The following is a 23,532-nucleotide window of genomic DNA, read 5'->3' as shown; positions in this document are numbered from 1 at the left end:
GGCTAAACCTTGCGGCAGATCTTAGACCGACGGAAATTATACGTAACGTACTCATTTTTGCAACTACCTTCGCGAATTGACAAGACAGCGGCATCAGACCACATTAAATGAAACAATAAAACGCCTGCCAGAAATAACGTCCACATATAATCAGACAATACAGCTCTTCGGGTAATGGCATCATCCTCAGTGATGTTGGAATGCCAACAGCCGGACATGCCATCCTCCGACGACGTGGTCCACCTCGTCTCCCGGCATAGGGAGCTAGAGACCAGTCAGGTTGGATTTTTCCAAGGAGAGAATTGATCTTACCAATAGAATTTGCCTTCCTCCCCACATTTGCGGGGATGTTTTCATCCGTTGCCCCAGTTTTACGTAGACTTCCGGGGACCCCAGGCCAAGCTAAAATACCGACAGGATTCAAAGCTTGACATTCTAGGCATAGTTTGGCTATTCCTGTTATCATATAACTAGTAGCACTCCCTCGCCCCAGAATACTTTCACCCAGAGCTTTCTCACTGCCTTTTTTCTTCCATTTATCTTTGCATTTCATATTATCCTTTGTACATACAGATATTGGACCTGGGCTCTAGTTCAATCACCATGTCGACGAAAGGCCTAACCGGAAAAACATTGAGCATAGCCCAAATTGTTCTCATTGTTGCTCCGGCCTTTTTTATTTTTGGTTACAATCAGGCTGGTGTCGGCCCACTTGCAACGCTCCAAAGCTGGGTCCATTTGTTTCCCGAACTGGACACCGTCAACACATCGGGGGCCTTGAAGTCGAGCCATTCCACGAGCAAAGGTGCTGTCATTGCGGCATTCCAGATCGGTGCCCTTATTGGCGCACTTTCCTGCACTTTGATTTCTGAGAGAATTGGCCGCCGCAAAACTATCTTTATCGGAGCTATTCTGAGCATCGTTGGCCAACTCCTTCAAGTCTCGGCCTATACGGTGATTCAGTTTTCTATTGGACGCATCATACTAGGTATGGGTGTTGGCCAGTTCAGTGTTGCCGTCCCAGTATGGCAATCTGAATGTTCCTCTGCCAAGAACCGAGGACAACATGTCATCATGGATGGCATTTTCATGTGCCTGGGCTATTCTCTCTGCAATTGGATCGATTTTGGGTTCACCCATCTCCCCTCAAGCAATACTGGCCAATGGCGAGGACCGCTTGCTGTGTCTTTCTTCCCATCTCTCGTCATTATATTCTCGGTCTTCTTTCTCCCGGAATCGCCACGTTGGTTAGTCCGAGTTAACCGCATTGAAGAAGCAACGAGCAACCTCGCTGCCTTCAAGGGTACAACCCCTGACGATGAGATGATTATATCTGAGATCGCTGGTATTGAACTGTCTCTTGAAGCCACTGCGAAATCCAAAAGTGCTATCCGAGAAATGTTCTCCAAAGATGACGACGAACGCCTTCTTTATCGATTCGGTCTCTGCATTGTCTTGCAGTTCTTCCAGCAGATGTGTGGCGGTAACCTTATTTCGGTCTATGCCTCGACTATCTTCAAGGAGAATCTAGGAATGAGCTCAAGTCTCTCTAGTATTCTCGCGGCATCTGCCTTGACCTGGAAGTTCCTCTGCTGTTTTATCGCTTTCTTCGCGGTTGACCGACTCGGTCGACGCGTATTGTTCATGATCAGTGGAGCTGGTATGGCTATCTGCATGGCTGCAATGGCGATCACCACCAGCTTTGGATCCGAAAACAAGCAGGCCTCAATTGCATCAGCTGTCTTTATTTTCATGTTTAATTGCTTCTATCCAATTGGCTTCCTCGGAGGCAACTTTTTATACTGCACAGAGGTTGCGCCTGTTCGCCTTCGCGTCGCCATGGCCTCCATCTCAACTGCCAACCACTGGCTTTGGAACTTTGTCGTTGTTATGATCACCCCTGTCGCCATTGACACTATTGGATATAAGTACTATATCATGTACGCCATTTTGTCGGCATGCATTCCCATTCTGGTGTACTTCTTCTACCCAGAGACGATGAACCGAAACTTGGAGCTGTTGAACCATGTCTTCCGGGACGCAGAGTCCCCCTGGCAGATTGTGTCCATGGCGCGACACCTTCCCCAGGGAGAGGTTACTACGGCAGAGTTTGTCGCAGCCAACAAGGAGAAGGATGATGGATGTTTCGAAGAAAGAAGAGAGAATGCTTGATTTCTTTTCTCTTTGTCGTAATAAATTGTCTATGGGTTAGATTAGAGCATGGAGACAAATTAAGATTGAGCAACATGCACAAACGGAGAACCTTTTGAGATATTTTTAACTGGATTTTTCCGACTTCGCCCGCTGTAAGGAAAAAAAGTAGATTCCGAAGTGGCTCTTGAGACACAGCATACATAATGAGACAGAAATTTTCTTCACAAGTTTCCAAAATCTCCCGTAGCTCGCCCCATCGCGGGCTATTTCCGTCTGTCACTTAGTACGTAGGTGTATATCTTCATAACTTGAACCAACGGTAGATCTAATCGGCGATAAATGATATTCTTTTCTCTTCATGAAACTCTCACTCAACTAGCGCAAACTCTTTACAAACGACCGAGCAAAGGGCAATTGACATCACTGGGCACTGGTATATTGATACCCAACACTAAAACAAGAATCCTTCCATGAAGATTGGAATATCTCACGAAAAAGAAACGTCAAGTTCGGCGAAACCGGACTCTTGGCAGGGCCTCGGCGACAGATTAGCACATCGGAATGCCGATGCGGAGGGAAAAAAAAAGATGCCGGGAGTACATTTCACCCGCAAATCACATCGCTCAGAAAGGTCAACCTCTGGACCCATCGAACCCCCCGGCCAGAACCATCCAATCCTGCCGTATCGCAAGCCGTGTCTATGGAGAACCTTTATGTAACGCGGCTCGAACGCTCGGGGCCAAAAGCCAATTGCATGGAGGTGGGCTCCAAGCCTACTTGAGACTAGCCACAATCCACCAGAAACAGGAACAGAAACCATTCATAGTTCACTCCGTTTATCGGTACTTCTTACCCCGGAGTAGACCACCAGCCCCAACGGAACCTACCTGTCGCGACACACACGAGGCCTTTGCGTCACCGCGATAGGCCGGAGGTGACCATCTCCGCTTTCATCGGGAGGTGATCGCGGGACTTTCGGCGACAACAGACGCCGTCATTGGCCATTCAATGGTCCCGTCTGCCCGGATATCCGATGGCGGGATCCGCCGAAGGACTACTGGTGTGGGCAAGCTTGACACTCTATGGGATCAGGATCGTGAAGCTGGGCCCAATTGCTGGCCGGACTTGTTGCAAGCCGATATAGTATCCGTGTAGCCGCGGGTCATTTCGGATTCTTGCAAGAGATGGATCGAAATCACGGAAGAGATGGTTTTCGTCGGCTGATACTTATAGATCATACACCCATATGGAAACCCCTTTAGTTCTTGGAACTTTTTACTATAGACCATTGCAAAGATCTTGACTCTCATAATTTCTTATCATTTCTTCTTTGAAAGATTCCCCACATAGACCTTTTTGATATGGCGCCCTCAATCAACGACGTTCCCACTGGCCCTACAGTCCTTCCATCGGCTTGCAAGGTCGGCATCAATGGCTTTGGTCGTATCGGTTAGTGCAATGACTTCACTGATCCAGAAGGAAGTATCGAATTGAGCTAAAAAGCTAATAATAATAATACTATAGGCCGTAATGTCCTCCGTGCAGCTCTTGTCCGATCCGATATTGACGTCGTCGCTATCAACCACACTTGCGTCACCGTCGAAGACTTGATCTACCTCATCCGCTATGACTCTTCAATGGGTGATCTGGATGAGCGTACCGATATCCAGGCTCACTCGGACAACCTCATCACCATTGACGGCAAGCGAATCGCACTTACCTCCGAACGTGACTTGAAGCAACTCAACTGGGCTACATTGGGCGTCGACTATGTCCTCGAGTGCACTGGCAAATTCACAAAGCGAGACCTGGCCATGGACCACATCAATTATGGTCAGGCAAAGCGTGTCCTCATCTCCGCCCCTAGCTCGGATTCTCCTACTTTCGTCTACGGTGTGAACTCGGACTCTTATACGGCCACCGAAGACTGCCGTATCGTGTCGAACGCCAGCTGCACCACCAACTGTGTCACTCCCGTCTTGAAGGTTCTTGACGAGACTTTTGGAGTCACTCAGGGATTCCTCACCACTATCCATGCTGCCACCCGATCCCAGCAGGTTCTGGATGGGTACAGCAAGAAGAACCGTCGTCTGGGTAAGACAAAACAACAGCTCATAGATTTGCCCAAAACACCTTCTCACATATTCATTCTTTAGGACGAGGCGTCTTCAACAACATCATCCCCACAACCACTGGCGCCGCCAAAGCCGTTGCCTCTGTCCTGCCAGCCCTCAAGGGTAAGGTCACCGGCGTATCCATCCGTGTTCCTACGTAAGTCTGCATCTACCTCGATATTCTTTTGCTCCCATGAAGAGAGCAAAAAAAATGAAACAAGCAGCTAACTAACCCCTCCTTCAGTCCCAACGTATCCATGATCGACCTCACAATCAGCACAACCAAGCCCACCTCCCTCCAAGAAATCATCAGCGCATTCCGCCTCGCCTCAAAGACGACCATGGCCGGCGTCCTTCGTGTCACCGACGAAGAACTCGTCAGCCAGGACTACAACGGATCACCATACAGCGCCATTATCGATGTGCCCGCCTGCTCGGAACTGAACCCCCAGTTCTTCAAGATTATGGCCTGGTACGATAACGAGTGGGGATACTCAAACCGCTTGTTGGATTTGACGACTCATGTCCATGCCCTGGAGGCGTAGACTTCACAACTATGTGACTAATTTGTTGATTCGTCGTTCCTTCTATCATGGGTGGAGTTTTTGGGTTAGATTTCTATTAGAGTTGGATTAGACCAGTTCAACCTTTCAATATAACATTCAAGTTGCTATTTACATTTACCCGTGTTGTAATTTACTAGTAGCTACAATTGACGGAGACCTCCAGCTTTCCTTGATCAGTGAACTGCAAAAAGAACTTGAATGAATGACATGAGAAAATGAGATCTATTTTTTTCGTACATCAAGTCATGACTCAACGGGTATCGGTATCGGCATCGGTATGAGCATCGGCATGAGAATCGGCATATATACCAATGATTTAATCCTCATCCATAGACTCCCACCCATCAGGCCCGCCAGCCTGAGGATTCTGAGCACCCTCACCTGGACCCTCATCATCCGACTCCTCATCATCATCATCATTAATGCCAAGAATACGCTCGGGCACATCGCCCTCTAGATCCGGCATGCGCGAAACAAAAGTCCGGCGCACGGGTCCGTTCGTAGAAGCGTCCCAAATCTGTACAGTACCCTTGCTACCGGCCACAGCCAAACGGAAGGAAACCTCCGGGTCCGGAGCGAAAGCAGTCGAGAAGACCTTTCCAACGTCCAGCTTACGCGTAACAACGAGAGAGGGCTTATCGTTCTCGACATTCCACAGCTTCACTTCCTTGTCGGTGGATCCGGTGACCAGGAAGCCCGCAATAAGGGGGTTGATGTCGAAGGAGGAGACGGAGGAGTCGTGTGCTTGCAGGGACCAGACGGGCTTGGACTCGGCCGGAGTGGCGGGGACGTTACGGACATCGTAGCGGTACACCATGCCGCCGTCGGTGGTGACGTAGAAGTAGTTGGGATCGTGCGGGTCCCAGCGGACGTTCTCAACGTCGGAGTCGACACCCCATCGGGCCTTGGAGTCCGGCGCGCGCATATCAGCTGCGACAATGGTGCGGTCGTAGGAACCGCTCAGAAGAATGGTAGCTTCCTTAGGGTGCCAGTCCAGCGAGCAGACCTTGTCGGTGTGGTGAGAGTAGGACTTGGCGCAGGTGGTGGTGTTGAGATCCCAGAGCTTGACAGTGCGATCCGCCGAGGCAGAGGCCAGCAGGTTGCGGTGCCCGCGGTTGGCGGCAAGAGACAGCACAGAGTCAATGTGGTACTCGTCATTGGCCTTGCTCTTCTTCTTCGACTTCTTAGGCTGGCCATCGCCCTTGTCCTGGCCGCCTTGACCCAGGATGGCGTTGGGGTACATGCTGTCGACAACATCCAGGTCCCAGATCTCAATATCGGGTTCCATGGTTCCGACGGCGACGAAGTTGCCTGATGTACGCTCCTCGTTGGCCTTTCCGCCGACGGGGACGTCGAGCCACTCCAAGCAGAGGGGAATGCCGGGCAGCATAATATCGTGGTGAACGTAAAGGTTATCGGCTCGGTCCTCGTAGACGTAGACCTCCAGGTGTGCGACCTCATCTTCGACCTTACCGGCCAGAAGCAGGTTATCATGCGGCATAATCTGCAGCTCCTCGCGCTCTTCGTTCTTGTCTTCATCGTCGGGGATCACAAGGTACGGATCCTCCTCGTTGGGCTGGTGGTAGGCCAAAGACTGGACATTGCCGAACATGGTGGCCCGCTCGCCATCATCATCGACTTCGTCGTCGTCGTAAGTGTCGAGATTGAACTCCTTGAGAACATCATCGTCCCTGCCATCTGCAATTAGCGCATGGCGCATTATGTCCAACAGTTCAGAATAACTCACTCGGTACTCTTGGGTGCAGAACCAGAACCAGAACCAGCACCAGCCTTACTCTCCTTCTTCTCATCCGCACCCTCGGTGCTCTCCTCCTTATCGTCTTCATCCATAGCCTCATCTTGGGCAGCGCTCAGCCCCTCCTGCGCTTCTTCAAGCTGCATGCGGGCCAGCTTAGAAATGCGGCCCATCTCCTCCTCGTCAATCTCATACTTAGTAGGAAACTGGGCCGCGACACCTCGCCGCACCCAGGCTGTAGTTGTGATCATTGAAGACATTTTGAATGACGCAGCCAAAAGTCCAATGTTCTCCAACTTCTTTTTTTTTATCGGGGATATTTTTTTTATCGGTGTGTCGAGTGGGGCTGGCAGAATGTGGAAGACTCTCACTCACCGCCTGGGGATTCTGCGGGACCAACTGCATTGATGAATTACTACTGACTGACTGAACTGAAAGTGCAATTCACATTAAACACAATCTACTTTGATCCTTTGGTTCGAGTCATCTAGACTGATCTTCACGCCATCATGCATTCCCATCTACACACCCCCTACAATATCAGTACGTTTATCCCGCCACCTCGCACCACTACAGTGTACCTCATGCCATACATCACCGCTAACACATCTGATCGTAGACTGCGAGGAAGTCATGACAGCCCTCGACGAGTGCCACGCCCGCGGATTCCTTTACAAAGCCGTCGGAAACTGCAACGACATCAAGCGTGACGTGAACAAGTGCCTTTCTGCCGAGCGATCCGACCGAGCCAAGCGTAATCGTGACGACGCTCGAAACAAGCGTGCGCGTATCGAGGAGATTTGGGCTCGTGAGCGCGGACAAGATCAGGCCGCCGCTGCTGCTACCAGTGCTGGTGCTGGTACGAGTGCCGGTACGAGTGCGACTTCGAGTGCAGAGAAGCCCACGGCTTCGCAATGAGCGCATCATTTCTTGCAAAAGGGCATTTCGTTTGGAGTTTTGGAGTTATGATGAATCTCTTCTCTTGAGGCATATGGGAATGAATGTAAGATATTGGACAATTGTATAAATACTTGCCAGTGGCAGGCGTGTCAACCAATCCCTACTACTAGTACCATGCCTGGTACATGTCTACCAATACGCATTGGCAGTGTCATTTGGGCAAATATGTAATTGACTGTATCATGATATAATGTGTACAACTGAAGATACACCATTTAAACTTTTCGATAGAATACCTGATCCGAACGCCATGCCGTGTAAAAGAGAGAGGGTGATATGCAAGAACAGCCGTTTCGACAATACCTAGTGACACTGACACTTATTCGTCGATCTCCATACTGGTGCCGGCGGGCTCGGGCCCAGTCTCGGCGGACGGTGCAGTATCATCATTGTCGTCGGGGAAAGCAGCACCACTCTTATGATGCCGCCGTCTCCGTTTAGGCTTGGCTGCACCCGTATCATCTCCATCCTGCTTCTCAGGCACATCGTCGTCCTCAACAACCCTCTTTTGAGATTTATCCTTAGCAGGTCCAGGTCCAGCCTCTTTCTTCTTAGACTTCTTCACACTAAGCGGGTTAGGCGCTTTAACCTTGGGACCGCTCTTCTTTTTCGGCTCTTGCTCCTCGGCCTTTTCCAGCGAAGGGTCGTCCAAACCGTATCGGAACTTGGCCTTCTCGGCACCATCTCTGACGGTCTCGGAACGGGTGCTCAATGGTTCCAGAACCATGACTGACCGCTTCACGTAGATGATAGGCACACCGGGGATAGAGCGCGCGCGGAAGCGAAGCATCTGCGAGCGGCGGACGGCTCGCTCTTCCTCGCGCTCGTCATCGCGCTTGCGCTTGCGCTGCGTATCATTCTTGTCGACCTTCTTGACGGGGGCATCTGCCGTGGCGAGAATGTAATGCTCCTTGTTCTTCTTGACTTCGGCGTTGGGAGATAGTAGTGACAGCAGACATTCGACCTCGTCGATAGGCGAGGACTCCGGGTTGTGCGAGCAATGGCGCAGCGGGAGTTCTGTTGGCGGGGGGAGATGGCGCGGACGGTATGGCTGGTTGGTCTTGGGGTTGATGGGCTGTGCGGCCAGGATTGCGGCCAGGGAACATTTGGTCAGCACTGTAGGTTGTGTTAGTTCAGTCTGCATGGTGATGACGGCAGGGTAGTTTGGTTTCTATTTCTGCGGGTCGCAGTAGTTGACGGATTCGTGCCGGAACTTACAAGGCTTGGGTTTTCCCTGGAGAGTCCGCTCAAGGGCAGGAAGAAGTTCCATCTTGAACTGATCAATGGCATGAACGAAGTTCGAGTCCACTAATTCAGCGCTGGTTAGTCCAGATCCATCCATACTCTCTGCACGCAGCTTCGGAGGGAGTCATACCGAGCACCTGGTAAGGCTCACGGAAGCCAAAAGTCATCTCATACTGGTGCATAAGCTTGCGATACTTCTTCGAACGTTTGGCCCTCATCTTGAATGGTGGGTATGAAAATTCGGTGTTGAGGTCGTCCGAGGATGCTTTGCGGCGCTGCGAGACGAAACTTTTTCAAATTGCCGGGCGGCGGGGGAGGCGGTGGGTCGAAGTATACAGCGGTCACCTGCAGGTCGGACAAAGTAATACTGAGCATACTAAGCCTCTCATCTACTTTTATGCAATTTACAACGCTTGAACTTGAATACTCAGATAGGAAATGGAGTCTGTATTATTCGTGCTGGACTACTTCAGCAGGACATTAAAAAGGACTCGGCGTCAACCGAGATACCAGAATTGGATGCAACACCAGCAATCCAACATGCAAATACCGAAATGTAAATCATAAGTCATCAAGGAACAGGTGCAGCCTGCAAATAGTCGTGTACGGTCATGGTCGACCTTGAGTGGTGCGAAAGCATGTACGAATGATTCGCGGTCGCCGTAAAATGGGTAATGGGGAGAACTAGCTCTGCTCTGGGAATTGGCAAGCTATCGACAGCCATGGTCGCTAGGTTACCATTCCGTGCCATGTAGCATCGGGTTCCCCTGATTGAGCGTCGCGCGCTTTAGCAGTCAACAAGGACTGGATGCATCGGCGGTGCCCGGGGTGACACGGGCATAGCCTCATGTATCTCCCGGAGCAACAATAGTATTCACGCACTTGGTCATCCAACTGGGGCGTTACTTCAACCAACGCGTTTCTTGCAGGAGGCCAGGACAACCGAGATATCATCCATTTTACCCCCTTCAATAGCAAGGCCCTCGTCAACGGCCTTCTCCATGAATGGACTCTCAGCAAAGGGATCCTGAGCAACATTCAGCGCAGCATTCAGAAGTTCTCGTGCAGCATAGACCATGCGATCATCACACATGTCGGGCGACGGCGAAAGTCTATTCGACTGCATCTGACCCTCGTCCCACTTCTTCAGACTATCCAGGATGATCTTCAGGACCTCGTGTTCCCAGAGATTATCCATGACGCCGTCCGAGACAGCAAGAACAAGATCGTCCTCCTGTAAGGCAATTTTGGATAGAACTGCATTTTTGCGCGGTGTATCGACGCTATTTGTGCCTAGTTGCATGGGACAGTCGAACCAGTGCCACTGCTCTGCTGTGCGGAAGAGGATCTTTTGCTCGCTTGGTCGGATCACGATGATTTTGCAATCACCGAGATTCGTCACGTAGAGTAAGGGTTTCTGGGTGCCGTCCGGCTCGCGCGTGGAGTGTAAAAGCGCTGTCGCAGAAGTTGTTGTACCGAACCACTCGGTCGGGGAGGTGGTTGCGCGAGTGGTTTCTTCGTATGCAGATTGGAGATACTCGATCGGTTCGAGACAGACTGCGTTGGCGGTGACTCGGCGCTCAATTTCGAGGGCCCAGAAGTGTAAGAGAAGTCGGGACCACAGTCTGTAGAGAGAAAGACTATCGTTAGCAACCAGCGATCGATCACAATGTGCATATGCATCTCTAAGAGAGCGAAACTCACGCAGCATGGCCATGAGGCTTCATGGCCCAAGCGCCTACACCGTCGTCAACGCCCAGAAAGTTCTCCGTAACGATAATCGCATCGTCGCCATTGTTCAAACCGCGAACTAGCTCACCCCGAACGGAGAGGCGCTTATCCTGGCTTAGAGAGTGTGTCGTGAGGGGATCGGAGAAGGACGTTGAAGGTGGAGATAGGAACGGTGGGGGGAAAGGACGAGACGGGCGCTTAGCGCAGAGAGCGTAGCCCGTCTCGAATCGAAAGGGCGAACTAGCGAGGCTCAAATCCTGGCGGTCGGGAACCGGAGTGGTGATGCCGAATGAAGGCCACACGGCCGCATGGTAGGGATGAGTCGATCGCAGGGTCTGACCTGGGGTGACAGTTGGTTTAAGAGATGCGAACCATCGTTTCGCAGCTGTCCATGGGAGTGACGAGAGGACGCCTGTCGTGGTCACCATGCCTGACGGAGCAGAAGCAGAAGCATCAGGACCAAGGGTGATTTGGTGATAAGAGGAGTGTGAAGGTAGAGAGAGGAAGTAGAAGGAAGAATCAGAGTCATAAATTGGGGGAGTTAAAAGGGAAAAGGGCATTGACCGGTGAGGCCGTGGAGAATGAAAGCTCTCACTGGCTTGTCTCGCCGACGTGCTCTGCTCTACGGAGTACCGTGTGTCATATGAGAAAAATGTACGGCGGACTCCGTTCTGTACGCACATCTGAGCCTGCCACCTCAGTATTCCCCAACATTTCTCGAAATAGATTAAACTAGTAGGTCATAGCTCACATAGATGGCTATAGCTTTCTATGGTGTCAGATCTACTCCATACTTCATACACACTAGGCTGTTTGGTCTGGGAATTGGCATACATGAGAGACACTCTCGGGCAATCTGCATTCTTGGCCTTATCAGAACCACAACCTTACCCTTACTGTAGGAACTAGGGTAACTAGGGTACCCACTCTCTCAGGAGATCCAATGATTTGCAACGATGGGAGAGGGTACTCTTAAGGTGATCTTAGGATCGACAAGGGGCAGAGATAACAATAATTTTATAAAGCAGGTACGAATATGCTACTGCGTACCTCAGTCACCTTCCACTGTGCCCCTGGCCATCTCAAAGAAATTCGTCTATCATTCTGTCATGATCGTAATTTTTTTTGGTCATAAAGTCGTGTGGATCTTCGGGAAGTAGGGAAACATTCAACCCTCAACCCTGAATCCTGAACGCAGAGAGCCCTCAAATCGAAAAATTGCTCGACCCCGACGAGCGCTCCTTCAAAATCTCCAGCTCGAATCCCTCCACCACCTCGACTAACTGGCTCATAAGCTGACCATCGCGGATGTTCCGTTTCAGAATGGCGAGTCTTTCGAAGGAGGCTCGCGCGAGGGTGTTCGCCCGCGTTGTGAAGTCGATTTCGCTAAGACCTTTGCGATTTCGGGCCAGCATCATGCGCAGCTGTCGCTCGGAGCAGGGGCAGTGCCGTTCAGGGCAAGCGGTGCATTCACCAGCGCAGCGGCAGAGAGGAATGCAGACGCACTTGTGCTGCTGCACCAGTGGCAGGAGCGGCTTGCCATCGTCGCGGCGCATTTCTCCCAACATTTTACCTTCCAAACTGCCTAGAGAGGCCAGTCGGCAGTCCTCGGTGTGGTCTTTCGCCCACATGCTGAAGTGCGCGATTTTCAAATCAACGAATGGCAATTTGTCGGTAGGTACGTCGCTCTCGAGTTGCACCTTGGGCTCGACGGTGCAGTACTTCTCCGAAATCGCGATCGCCAACTCTGCTGGAAAATTACGGGAGTAGGGGAGTAGAGTACCCCATTTCTGGTTGAACTGGCTGTTCCTCTCGTTTAATATTCCCAGCACATATCGGCGGTAGCCTGTTGGGTCATCAAGGTTGAATTTTGTGCCGACATTCTGGTCGACAAGGCTGCAGAGGTGGCTATCTTGGTATGCATTCACGACGAATTCATAAAGCCTCTCGCATATGGTGGGCGAGTCGAGGACGTCTTTGATCGCTAGAAAGATGCGGTACATGTGATCCGGCTCGGGGAGGTAAAACTTGCCACACTCTGGACGTGGGCGAGGTTCCATTTTGAATTGCATGCAGAGTTCGATTGCTGCCATCTCGAGGACAACTCGTGCGTACAGGGCGTAGAACAAGTTCTCCACGATCTCGATCAGATTGGATAGCGAGCCAGTTCGGATTCCCGCTTCCGCGCGTTTGATCCAATGCAAGAGTCCAGTTTTGCTGTCCCCGATCTAATGCGATGCGTTTGTTAGTTCTCTTACTGAACAGTGGAGCAGGTACACATGAAGAAGTTCGAGCAGATATGATGATCGCTCTACCCACCTCCGCCCCGTAGGCAAGAAACGCGACATGCGAGATCTTTGCCAAGGTGTAGATGTTGACAAAAACCTTGAGAGCGCCCTTCATGTGGGCTTCGATTTGCAGCGTGTTCAAATCATCCATCCCCATGACCTCCGAGGCCATGCCTGAGGTAGCCAAGGCCTCCGAAGAGACAACCCAGTCATCGCTGCTGACTTTATAAGGGCGCGAGTGGCGACGGGGAGGGGCCATCTAGCAAAGGTCAGTATAATACCAAGCAGCCTTGGATGTCTAAAGGATTGGTGACGAGCAGGTTGGAGAATGGAATCGAGAAGCAACGTACGAGAGATTTCCCGCTGGGAGAGGAACTAAACAACGGCGCAATTGGCGAGAGAGGCCGCTGCATTGATGCCTTCCCGGGGCTTCCATTAGGACTTTGGCTTTCCTCTTGACTGTAGATGGATGATGAGTATCGGAAGAAGCCGTCCTCTTGGACTTTCATCCAAGTTGTCACCTTGTCATCGCTGCTTGCGATGGTTGTATGGGCGGTCTGTAGGGTGTCCTCGCTGGAGGGCTCCGACAGGACAGGACTGCGCCCAAGGCGCCGCTTGAGAGAGGTCCAACCCCGGATCATACGGGGTTGCTGCATGGAGGGAGGAAGAGGAGGAGAAGGAGGAGGATCTGAAGGAGGAGGTGCAGGAGGGTCGAAGGGAACAAGTGGAAAGCGAAGCATCATGAAGGAAGTCCCAATAATGGGGGGGGGTGTATGGATGATGCTTGTGATGATGCTTATGGTTGTGGTGTGGAAGGTGCGAGGAGGAAGGTACAGTTTCTCGTGGAGTGGTCTGGTTTTGTAGGGTTGGTGGTGGTGGTGGTGAATGGTCAGTATTCACTCCTTCTCATACTTCCTATTCACCTGGACTGTTGGGACCAATAATAGGTGGGTCTCCAATGGTTTACAGGCAAAAGAAACAAACAAAAGGAAATTCGGTCTACAAGGAATCATATCAATATGTAGAGTCAAAGAAATTGCTGATTCGTTAACGCTCTTCAAGGTAATATCAACAAGAAGCCATTGCGAGTCTAGCTCTGCACACGGAAAGTTCGGCCACTGGCGGTCTTGCGCTCGCGTTCTTCGTTCTCGGGTCGAGCACGGTTGAGAACTGTCAAGGTTAGAGTTTAATACATATCTTTCGAGTTGGGCATAGATGTCTTGTTTACCTTGGAGGAAGTCCGCTGTCCGCTTGCGCATTCGGGTGTGGATATACGCCTATAAACAAAACATCAGCAAATGACACCAGCGATTCGGCAGGAAGGCTGGAGAATAAATTACCTTCGAGGCCTTGATATGATAGTGGAAGTAATCACGGAAGGTCTGGATGTGGGAGATGTTCTCATATCGGCGCTGGGGGGGTTAAGTGCCGGGGGAACAGAACTATAGGAACTAAGTCAGTGATACTGTCTATCGCAGGCGATGTGCCGGGGTGTTCAGGTGAAAGGCCATACCGAAAGTGACGTAGCTAATCTCGCCCTCGCCAGTGTTCTTCAACCCAGGAACACCTTCCAACTCAAGTGGCGGGTCACTGCGGAAAAGCACCTGGGGCGCATTCTGTAGGGTCACCACACGGCGTCGGGCGTCAACGAATTCCTAAAGGGGGTCAGTATATTTAAATTAAACTGGTGTATTCTGCGACGAACCTGCAGGAAGACCTTGCCGAAGATTCGGTCTGTCTCTTCGCGGAAAACAGTGCTAAAGATCACCGTAACGCGATCCCAACTAGCCTTGATATAGATAGCCTCTTCCTCGCGATAGTGAATCGCCATAACATCTCCACCTTCTTTGACACCTTGTGGAGCCGACTCTGATGTGTATTGCGACGCCTCCTCCGCGAGTTTGGTGAACTCATCGAACGCCCGCTCAAAGGGAGCAGCCATGGCGTTGCGCTTCATCAGGGCGAGCTTCATGATCAACTCCTCCCGGGCTTCTTCCTCGGCAGGGAGGTTCTCCAGGTCGACTTGTACTGAGAAATCATACCCGGGCTCCGGGGTCACGATGTAGGGGCCGTATTCCCGCTCCAGCACCTGTTGGGCGCCATACTGAACAAGCTCCTTGTAACACTTGACATGGATGGAAATAAGGATCTTGGTCTTAGACTCGGGGGTCGAGAGGTGGAAGGTCACTCCGTCAAAGTCGGAGACCACTTGGTCAATCGACGCCGGGGGAGCACTGCGACGGAATGGTTAGCTGGTGAGCCTAGGTGGCTGTGTATACAATGCAGCAATGGCGGGGGAGGGTGGATGGTAATGCGCGAGGGGAGGGAATGGTACCCAGAGAACCGCTCCGTTAGGAGGGATTGGATCAGAACGTTTTGATAGTCCAAGAGAAGCATGATTAGCACACAATGGGGGGGAGAGAGTGATAATGTTGAAGTTGGCAGTCTGGCAGTTTGGGGGGGGAAAGGCTTCCCGCGCGAGATCGTCATGGGCGGTGGGGGAACTCGGCTGGTCGCTGCCGCCGCCCGTAATGAATTTTGTCCTATCGATAGCAGCTCTCTCCAAAAATTTTCCCATCCATCCACGATGGTGAAATCTTACTTGTGAGTTGATCTAACACTGCGGATACACTGTCCGGTCTACTGACTCTTTTCGATTTTTAGCAAATTCGAGCACTCGAATACATTCGGGCTCGTCGCCTCGGCGACCTCGAATGCGATCTGGGCCAAGGATGAGCAGACTGGCGGCGCAGTTCGCCAAACCGGCGCCGGTCGAGCCATTGTCGGTGCCAGTGAGGAGGTTCTCTGCTGGGATGTCAAGAAGGGAGAATTGCTCGGCCGCTGGCGCGATTCCGCCTGCAGAGCGCAAGTGACGGTGGTGACACAGAGCAAGACCGATGAAGATATCTTCGCCGTTGGGTAAGTCCGATTTCTACTTGTCGCCAGACCCTGCATCTTCTTGGGCTAATTTGTTTTTCGTTTTTTCCTACTCTAGCTACGACGATGGCAGTATCCGAATCTGGGACTCTCGAACCGGCTCGATCATAATTTCCTTCAACGGTCACAAATCCGCCATCACCAAGCTGGCTTTCGATAATGTTGGTGTGCGCCTCGCCAGTGGCTCCAGGGACACCGATATCATCCTGTGGGATCTCATCTCTGAGACTGGTCTCTTCAAACTCCGCGGACACACCGATCAGATCACCTCGCTTCACTTCCTCTTCCCGTCTCCCGAGTTACTCAGTGCTTCGGGCATGAGCGACCATGCAGGCTTCTTGTTGACTACTGGAAAAGACGCATTGATCAAGGTTTGGGATCTGGCATCGCAGCATTGTATCGAAACACACATTGCGCAGTCCAATGGCGAATGCTGGAGTTTGGGTCTTTCGCCTGATCAGGGCGGCTGTATCACCGCAGGAAACGACGGGGAGCTGAAGGTCTGGTCTATCGACGAGGCTGCGATGATTGAAATCTCAAAGGAAAACGTCAGTGCCGAAGGCCGCCGGATTCTTACAGACCAAGGCACCTTTTACCGCCACGGCAAGGATCGCACGATCGGAATTCACTTCCACCCTCGCTTGGATTACGTTGGATTCCATGGCTCGGAGAAGGCCGTTGAGATTTGGCGTATTCGCTCACAAACAGAGGTCCAGAAGAGTATGGCACGGAAGCAGAAGCGCAGAAAGGAGAAGGAGGCCCAGCGTGAGGGCGAGGAGAAGGAAGCCGACGCTGAGAAAGAGAGGGTCAAGGATTCAGCCTCGCCTCCTATCACAGAGGTCTTCGTCTCTCATGTCATTGTTCGGACGGGTGGAAAGGTCCGCTCCTTTGATTGGATGACCAACAAGTCTAGCGGGTTGAATCTTCTAGCTGCGACAACCAACAACCAGCTCGAGTCGTACAATGTTGTCCCGGCCAACAAGAAAAACAAGGATGAGGACGAATCAGCATACACTCGCAACTTGGCCGTTGACATCCCCGGCCACCGAACAGATATTCGATCTATCGCCTTGAGCTCTGATGACCGCATGCTTGCCTCCGCCTCGAACGGTAGCCTGAAGATCTGGAATGTTCGAACTGAGACCTGTCTACGTACTTTGGAGTGTGGCTACGCACTCTGCTCCGCTTTCCTTCCTGGTGATAAGATTGTGGTTGTCGGTAACAAGAATGGCGAACTGGAAGTGTTCGACATTGCATCTTCGACTCTGCTGGACACGATCAAGGCGCATGATGGCCCTGTTTGGTCCCTTCACGTTCACCCGGATGGCAAGTCTATGGTCAGTGGAAGTGCCGACAAGACGGCCAAGTTCTGGGAATTCAAGGTCGTTCAGGAGGAGATCCCCGGTACCAAGCGCACTACTCCCCGTCTCAAGTTGATGCACACGAGAACTCTGAAGGTCAGCGATGATATTCTCAGCCTTCGTTTCTCGCCGGACGCCCGACTTCTCGCGGTCTCTTTGCTGGACAACACCGTCAAGGTCTTCTTCGTCGACTCTCTCAAGCTTTTCCTCAACCTCTATGGTCACAAGCTTCCAGTTCTCAGCATGGATATCTCCTACGATAGCAAGATGATCGTGACTTGTTCAGCTGACAAGACCGCCCGTCTGTGGGGATTGGACTTTGGTGACTGCCACAGGGCTCTTCTTGCCCACGAGGATAGCGTTATGTCAGTGGCATTCGTCCCGCACAACAGGGATGGAAATGGACACAACTTCTTCAGTGCCAGTAAGGACCGAATGATCAAGTACTGGGACGGTGATAAGTTCGAGAACATCCAGAAACTGTCTGGTCACCATGGAGAGATCTGGGCCTTAGCCATGAGCCGTTCCGGTGACTTTATTGTCAGTGCCAGTCACGACAAGAGCATTCGCATTTGGCAGCAAACCGACGAGCCACTCTTCCTGGAGGAAGAACGCGAGAAGGAGATGGAGGAGCAGTACGACAACACACTCACCGCATCTCTCGATCAAGATGAGGACGGAGAGGATGGCGAGAAGGCCGAAGCAGTCGACGCTAGCAAGCAAACCACAGGCACCCTCATGGCCGGAGAAAAGATCATGGAAGCTCTGGATCTGGGTATCGAGGATCTGGCGGTTGTGGAGGACTGGCGTCGAGTCAAGGCCGCCAACCCGAACGCCGCGCCCCCTGGTCGTAACCCTCTCTATATCGCTTTGGGCAACGTCTCGGCTGAGCAGCATGTTCTCAACACCGTGCAGAAGATTCCAGCCGCTGCTCTACAAGACGCCCTGCTGGTCCTTCCCTTCTCCAAACTCGAGTACCTCTTCACCTTCCTCAACATCTGGGCCGAGCGCGAGTGGAACGTCGCTCTGACCTGCCGTGTGCTCTTCTTCATGCTGAAGACGCATCACCGTCAAATCGTGTCGAGCAAGATCATGCGCCCGATGCTTGACAGCATCCGCGCAGCACTGCGCCGCGTGCTGTCCCGCCAAAAGGATGAGATGGGATTCAACCTATCTGCTCTGCAGTTTATCGGTAATCAGATCCGTGAGCACAATACGAAGGACTACATCGACGAGGAAAACTGGACACCGCAGCAAGCACAGCAGGGGTCGGGCAAGAAGCGGCAGTTCATGAGCGTCGCTTAGAGGGGGAAGGGATTGATTGGTACGAGCATTGTCAATCGGCGTTGTCGGGGTCCTTAATGACCTTATTTGTTTTGGATTTATGTTTATCGTATAAAAGTTTTATATCCTTGGGAGTTTCGAACAAGGGATGTATTATACTTGATCTGTTCGAATATGATCGATTGATTCTAGAAACCATGTCTATCATAACCCTGGGCCAGCGAGCCTCCAACCGCTGGCAGTTTCCAATGTGTGCACTCGCTACTAGTAATTTATAAAGAAAGCCTCTCTCAACACGAAATTCAAAAGACCTAATTGGAATCGTATTAGCAACCCCAATTCACGCGACAAGTACCATCCACAACGAAGACAACAAGCCGGTATAACTCCTTTCAGCGGAACCATTATAAGCATCGACGACAGACAGTAACATTCTAGTACCGCTGCCATACCTCTTCCGGCTCTTCCTAAAAAATTCGGTTCGTATGCAAAGTCTCATCATTCGGAGGTCCGGCTTGTCTTCTTCGTGTCTGGTTGGGAGGTTAGAGTAAGCGTGACACGTACCGGTAGTGTTTTGTGGCCAGCTAGACAGATATTCTAGCATATTTCTAGACTCTGTCTGAGCTGGCGCGTGGTTGGGACCACGGTTGGCAAATTCGATTGGGGGAGGAGGAGAGTTGGGGAGAGATCAAGTTGGTGAAAAATATGGGAATGCGGTGGGTCTGCTTAGCTAGTGGGTCACGTGTGTTGATTATTATGGGGCATGGCATAGGAAGCTTTTGTGATAGCAATTGAAAAGCAGAAAAGCTCTTTTTCACTTAAGCAGACTGTTTTGATGATTTGTCTGAGATTCATATGATAATTTTACTAGATGTTCTAATTAAAGAGATTATCTAGAACTTATTGCCTCCGACTGCCACGGCTGTATGCATTAATTTGTACGATATGATGAATTGTTCTTCAGAAGAATTTGATGAAATCCTATTTATTTTCAAAAGATCTAATTGCATGGTCTCATAAAAAGCATAATTTGTAGTCAATGAAGGAGGCAGGTCCAGCCAAACCATCTTCGTCAAGAGGAAGGTTTCATCTTCCCGCAAGCCGAGCACGTCCACCACTGACTCTCCATAAAACTACCACAATTCTCGCAAAGCCATCCCAAAGGCCGTTTACTCGTATCACGGTCCATAGAGGCAAGGGTGTCTCGGACTCGGTTTCGGTTCTTGAATGCGAATGTATCCCGTGCGGGCAGCTCGTCCTCTTGTATCTGAAGCGGACGCTTTTTCGAAGTAGGTTGCTCGGAACGTCTGGGTTCCGGGCGTGTGGCGGGCTGTTTCTCTTTCGGCGCTGGTCTTTCTGCGGCACATACGTCACAGCAGAGGAAACTGGACGGGTTCTCCAGCGTACATGTTGGACACGTCCAAGGGGCCTCGTATGAACTATTGTCTGCTGTGAGGTCCAATACTTCTGGCGTGTGCCCCGGCGCTATCCCTGGGGGTGCACTCGGTGCAGCTGCTTTTGAAGTACCAGCTTCTGCCGTATTTTGGGAAACTTTCGGAACAGACGATCCGCCTGAGCGAGGTCCAGCTGGGTTCTCCTGGCTTGGGGGAATATACGACGATCCATACTTCTCACGTTCCTCCTCCTGAATCAACTCAATAAAGGCCTGAAGGATCGCTTCTTCATTCGCATCATCTTCTTCAGCTTTTGTCCTGAAACCATTCCGCGATGCTTCCTCGGCAAGCTCGGTGCTTCTGTCCGTTCCCGAGGCACATCCATTTGTCACCTCCACACGACGCTGCGCGGCATCTGCTCTCAGCTTGCGGATGTCTGTTCCTCGAAGCACGGGGGTGCCTCCAAGACGCTTCCCGGAGTTTTTAGTGAGGATCCTTCGTTTCTCAGCGGCAGCGCGGGCTTGTCGGCGGGCCTCGTCAGGTGGCATTCGAGTCCCGCCAAGCCGTTTGCCTTGAGAGAGGAAACCTTCGCCTGTGTATCCCTTGATGACAAGCTCCTCGTGCTCATCCCGCAACTGGTTCCACAGTGCATGAAACTCGCGGTGATGAGGCCCGTGTACAATATGACACAGTCTGTTCTTGATTAGTTTAGTGACGCGTGGGCGGGAGGTGGGAGAACATACTCATGCAGCATAGTATCGACAACCTGCTCGAAAGGAAGAAACTGTGTCTGATCCGAGGGATATCGTAGTCTTAGACATATTTTCTGGCCCGAGTTGACATTCAGCCCCAGAAGGTTTTTCTGTCCCGGGTAGAACTCGCACAGGGCGCCCACTCGCCAGGAACGCTGGCGCATGATGGGTTTGACGACCGAAGCAACTTTGCGGAGGATAAAGAGGGCCTCTGATTCACGGGGACGTTTCTTCTCATGGCGATATTCGCCGATGAGAGAGTCAAGTTCTCTCATGTTGTATCATAACAGTTGCAATCAATCAGCCTAGCAGTATCATGTTCCCTGGATGACGGGCTAGGCCGACTCAGGATCATACGCGCTGAGGAGAATCGCCCAACTCCAGATTGAGAAGCAAAAGGTTCATGGCAATAGCATAACCTTTAAATCCTTTTGCATCGTAGCTGGCTAGTATTCAAAGGGTTTCGTGAGGTCTTTGAAGAGAGCAAGCAGAAGGGACTTGCCAGGACCTGGTCTTGCATCGCTATGACTAATCATGTCGGCCAGCCAGAACTGGCTTGTGGCTATACTTGAATATACCGACAGCCAGGATAATATAGCCTAGTAGTACTCCAAGGCTAGTATTGGTGTTCACATTTAATCTACTTAGGTATCGTTACATTAAACTTGAATACCCGTGCCAGACGCTGACTATGGGTTCATCTTCTGTTGGCCCGGTGTACTATACTAGTTTGACGGACATGAATACATCTCACCCAATTAATATGAAAGAGCACACTCCAGGGCTGAAGTCACTCACAACGTTGGAAGACAAAAAGTTGAATGAATAAACTTTCATTATCCAGCAGTATACCTAGGTAATTCCGTATATGTATTAAATCCAACTGATTTATGTACTTCGATTGGGCTTCCAGAAGGTACCTCATTCCTGTCATGTGACCCATCCAAAGCGGAGACTGGTTTATCGCAATTCTTATCATCAACAGTTTTCTATTCTTTTCCAGCATTTCACTTCACCAAAATGACGAGCGACGATCAGTTCTTCTTTGACTACGTGAGTTGCATCGAATGCACTGTAACCTGACTTGGAAATCCTCCCTCATGCTGACCCTTCGCAACAGCTCGCGTCCATACCCCATGACGTAAGGCGATACTCGACCCAGGTTGCCGACTCGATCGACCGACAAGTCGACCATGCGGCCACCACGATCCGAAATACCCTTTCCGAACAGTCATGGATTCCTTCACAGGTGCGCCCGTCCGTGCGCAATGCTCAGAACATGCGTCATCCCCGTGGGTTCACCGACCGGGTGCAAAATTGGATGGCTCGGAATCGCGCATGGACGGCGGCTATCCTCGCATTTGTCGGCACCGGGTGTGTCCTATACTATGGGAGTAAGAAGTTGAATGGAAAACGGAGGAAAGCGAGAAAGGCTGGAAATGGAGCCCGGAAGGAGATTGTTGGTACGTTGAGAAGGCCTTCCACGGGATGCGAGCAATGCGATGCCTTCTGCTCCATCCAATATGTTGATATGTTGCTTGTGCTAACCATACCGACGCATAGTCATCGCTGGATCGCCTCATGAGCCTATGACTCGCGCTATTGCTGCAGATCTGGAACGCCGTGGATACATAGTCTACGTGACCGTGTCATCGGCAGATGAAGAGCACATTGTTCGGTCTGAGAACCGGACTGATATCAAGGCGCTGTGGTTGGATTTGACTGCGGTAGGTTTCTTGCCAGATCAAGGCAAAACGAGCAAAGTCTAACATGATATGAAATAGGGAACCTCCACACCCTCCGAGCTACATCCCTCATTGCATGAACTGCGCTCACTAATCACACAACCCCAATCTCCCCTCCCCGGCATGCCTCCTCACACCTGCCAGCTGAGCGGCGTCGTGATTGTGCCATCCCCCAACTTTGCCGCAGGCCCTGTCGCGACAATCCCACCTTCATCATGGGCCGATACCGTCAACACCCGTCTCCTCTCCCCGATCCTCACCGCACAAGTCTTCCTACCACTATTGACTCTCCGCAACAACAGCAGTACGATCATCTTCGCCTACCCATCCATCTCATCATCCCTGTCAGCACCCTTCGCCGGACCGGAAGTCGCCACAACCCGGGCTATCTCAGGTTTTGCCACCTCTCTGCGCCAGGAACTCCGCCTCCTCGAACATGGCAACGTCGATGTCGTGGAGCTACGACTCGGAAACATCGACCTGGGCCCTTCATACCGCAATGCCCAAAACCAAATTACCGGCACCGAAGTCCTGGCCTGGAGTGCGCAGCAACGAGCTCTATACGGCCCGCAGTACCTCTCCAGCATCGAACAGCGCCCCGTCGCATCCGCCGGCCCTAGCACCGTGCGCGGATCACCCGCGCGAAACCTACACCACGCTCTGATGGATGCCCTAGAACCGGCATCCCGGGATTGGATTGGCCGGCGTACGCGCAAGAAGTCTATTATGTACGTCGGCCGCGGGGCTCGGTCTTACAGCGTGATTGGCGCGTGGATGCCCAGCGGTCTTGTGGGATTAATGATGGGGTACCGTAGTGGGCATTCGGCGCCCATGGGTAGTCCCAGCAGTGGCAGCGAGACTAGCTGGGAGCGCGTCTAGTGGGATCCCTGCTAGATTTCCTTGAAAAGAAGAATGATGCAGACCAGCGGGCAAGTACGACGGTAGTACACCCTATCCTTCAGTTCACTGGACTTCTCTTCGCTGGTTATTGTGTTCGGTGTGCATGGCACCTACAGTGGTGTTGCAAAAGTTTGAAACCCCTTGTTGACCGCCCTGAGCTCTGCCTTCCCAAGGGGAACAAGTAGCTACCTGAGAGGGAATAGATTGGCCAAACTGTTCCATCTCAGGTAGCTACTAGAGATACAAGAACAGTCAACATGGAGTTTCAAACTTTTGCAACGCCATTGCATACCTGCTTCCAGTTTCTTCCAGTGCCAGTACCGTTACCCGTATAGAATATGCGGG

General features: G+C 51.5%; 11 protein-coding genes across 11 annotated transcripts; 5 read left to right on the top strand and 6 right to left on the bottom strand.

Annotated features, from left to right (window-relative positions):
* Nucleotides 1–603: 603 nt before the first annotated feature.
* On the top strand, nucleotides 604–2,172 carry N7481_004781 (sugar porter family MFS transporter; the record flags this gene model as incomplete). The annotated part of the gene is made up of 1 exon (XM_057264000.1): nucleotides 604–2,172. The coding sequence occupies one exon, from the start codon at nucleotides 604–606 to the stop codon at nucleotides 2,170–2,172; it is 1,569 nt and encodes a 522-aa protein (XP_057125661.1).
* Nucleotides 2,173–3,515: 1,343 nt separating this feature from the next.
* Nucleotides 3,516–4,813, top strand: N7481_004780 (type I glyceraldehyde-3-phosphate dehydrogenase; the record flags this gene model as incomplete). The annotated part of the gene is made up of 4 exons (XM_057263999.1): nucleotides 3,516–3,603; nucleotides 3,679–4,248; nucleotides 4,311–4,425; nucleotides 4,513–4,813. 4 exons carry the CDS (start codon nucleotides 3,516–3,518, stop codon nucleotides 4,811–4,813), a joined length of 1,074 nt encoding a protein of 357 aa, XP_057125660.1.
* Nucleotides 4,814–5,150: 337 nt separating this feature from the next.
* On the bottom strand, nucleotides 5,151–6,850 carry N7481_004779 (rRNA-processing protein PWP1; the record flags this gene model as incomplete). The annotated part of the gene is made up of 2 exons (XM_057263998.1): nucleotides 5,151–6,525; nucleotides 6,582–6,850. The coding sequence occupies 2 exons, from the start codon at nucleotides 6,848–6,850 to the stop codon at nucleotides 5,151–5,153; spliced, it is 1,644 nt and encodes a 547-aa protein (XP_057125659.1).
* Nucleotides 6,851–7,099: 249 nt separating this feature from the next.
* On the top strand, nucleotides 7,100–7,508 carry N7481_004778 (COX assembly mitochondrial protein; the record flags this gene model as incomplete). The annotated part of the gene is made up of 2 exons (XM_057263997.1): nucleotides 7,100–7,133; nucleotides 7,210–7,508. 2 exons carry the CDS (start codon nucleotides 7,100–7,102, stop codon nucleotides 7,506–7,508), a joined length of 333 nt encoding a protein of 110 aa, XP_057125658.1.
* Nucleotides 7,509–7,869: 361 nt separating this feature from the next.
* Nucleotides 7,870–9,013, bottom strand: N7481_004777 (rRNA-binding ribosome biosynthesis protein UTP23; the record flags this gene model as incomplete). Its single annotated transcript, XM_057263996.1, has 3 exons — nucleotides 7,870–8,666; nucleotides 8,769–8,858; nucleotides 8,926–9,013. 3 exons carry the CDS (start codon nucleotides 9,011–9,013, stop codon nucleotides 7,870–7,872), a joined length of 975 nt encoding a protein of 324 aa, XP_057125657.1.
* Nucleotides 9,014–9,702: 689 nt separating this feature from the next.
* On the bottom strand, nucleotides 9,703–10,954 carry N7481_004776 (uncharacterized protein; the record flags this gene model as incomplete). Its single annotated transcript, XM_057263995.1, has 2 exons — nucleotides 9,703–10,435; nucleotides 10,500–10,954. 2 exons carry the CDS (start codon nucleotides 10,952–10,954, stop codon nucleotides 9,703–9,705), a joined length of 1,188 nt encoding a protein of 395 aa, XP_057125656.1.
* A 777-nt stretch (nucleotides 10,955–11,731) lies between these two features.
* Nucleotides 11,732–13,455, bottom strand: N7481_004775 (uncharacterized protein; the record flags this gene model as incomplete). Its single annotated transcript, XM_057263994.1, has 3 exons — nucleotides 11,732–12,754; nucleotides 12,846–13,073; nucleotides 13,165–13,455. The coding sequence occupies 3 exons, from the start codon at nucleotides 13,453–13,455 to the stop codon at nucleotides 11,732–11,734; spliced, it is 1,542 nt and encodes a 513-aa protein (XP_057125655.1).
* An 828-nt stretch (nucleotides 13,456–14,283) lies between these two features.
* N7481_004774 (actin-related protein 2/3 complex subunit 2) lies at nucleotides 14,284–15,211 on the bottom strand (the record flags this gene model as incomplete). The annotated part of the gene is made up of 3 exons (XM_057263993.1): nucleotides 14,284–14,469; nucleotides 14,520–15,048; nucleotides 15,159–15,211. The coding sequence occupies 3 exons, from the start codon at nucleotides 15,209–15,211 to the stop codon at nucleotides 14,284–14,286; spliced, it is 768 nt and encodes a 255-aa protein (XP_057125654.1).
* A 91-nt stretch (nucleotides 15,212–15,302) lies between these two features.
* N7481_004773 (snoRNA-binding rRNA-processing protein DIP2) lies at nucleotides 15,303–18,417 on the top strand (the record flags this gene model as incomplete). The annotated part of the gene is made up of 3 exons (XM_057263992.1): nucleotides 15,303–15,418; nucleotides 15,479–15,733; nucleotides 15,810–18,417. 3 exons carry the CDS (start codon nucleotides 15,303–15,305, stop codon nucleotides 18,415–18,417), a joined length of 2,979 nt encoding a protein of 992 aa, XP_057125653.1.
* A 1,051-nt stretch (nucleotides 18,418–19,468) lies between these two features.
* N7481_004772 (metalloendopeptidase WSS1) lies at nucleotides 19,469–20,817 on the bottom strand (the record flags this gene model as incomplete). Its single annotated transcript, XM_057263991.1, has 2 exons — nucleotides 19,469–20,483; nucleotides 20,534–20,817. 2 exons carry the CDS (start codon nucleotides 20,815–20,817, stop codon nucleotides 19,469–19,471), a joined length of 1,299 nt encoding a protein of 432 aa, XP_057125652.1.
* Nucleotides 20,818–21,562: 745 nt separating this feature from the next.
* Nucleotides 21,563–23,166, top strand: N7481_004771 (DUF1776 domain-containing protein; the record flags this gene model as incomplete). The annotated part of the gene is made up of 4 exons (XM_057263990.1): nucleotides 21,563–21,595; nucleotides 21,663–22,005; nucleotides 22,106–22,269; nucleotides 22,327–23,166. 4 exons carry the CDS (start codon nucleotides 21,563–21,565, stop codon nucleotides 23,164–23,166), a joined length of 1,380 nt encoding a protein of 459 aa, XP_057125651.1.
* Between the last annotated feature and the right edge of the window lie 366 nt (nucleotides 23,167–23,532).

The sequence above is a fragment of the Penicillium waksmanii genome (genome assembly GCF_028829765.1).
Source record: "Penicillium waksmanii strain IBT 27052 chromosome Unknown utg000004l:1.0-5674109.0:1.0-5678898.0, whole genome shotgun sequence".
Lineage (NCBI taxonomy): Eukaryota > Fungi > Ascomycota > Eurotiomycetes > Eurotiales > Aspergillaceae > Penicillium > Penicillium waksmanii.
Note: the sequence above shows the minus strand (reverse complement) of the source record. Positions and strands in the feature narration are given on the sequence as shown.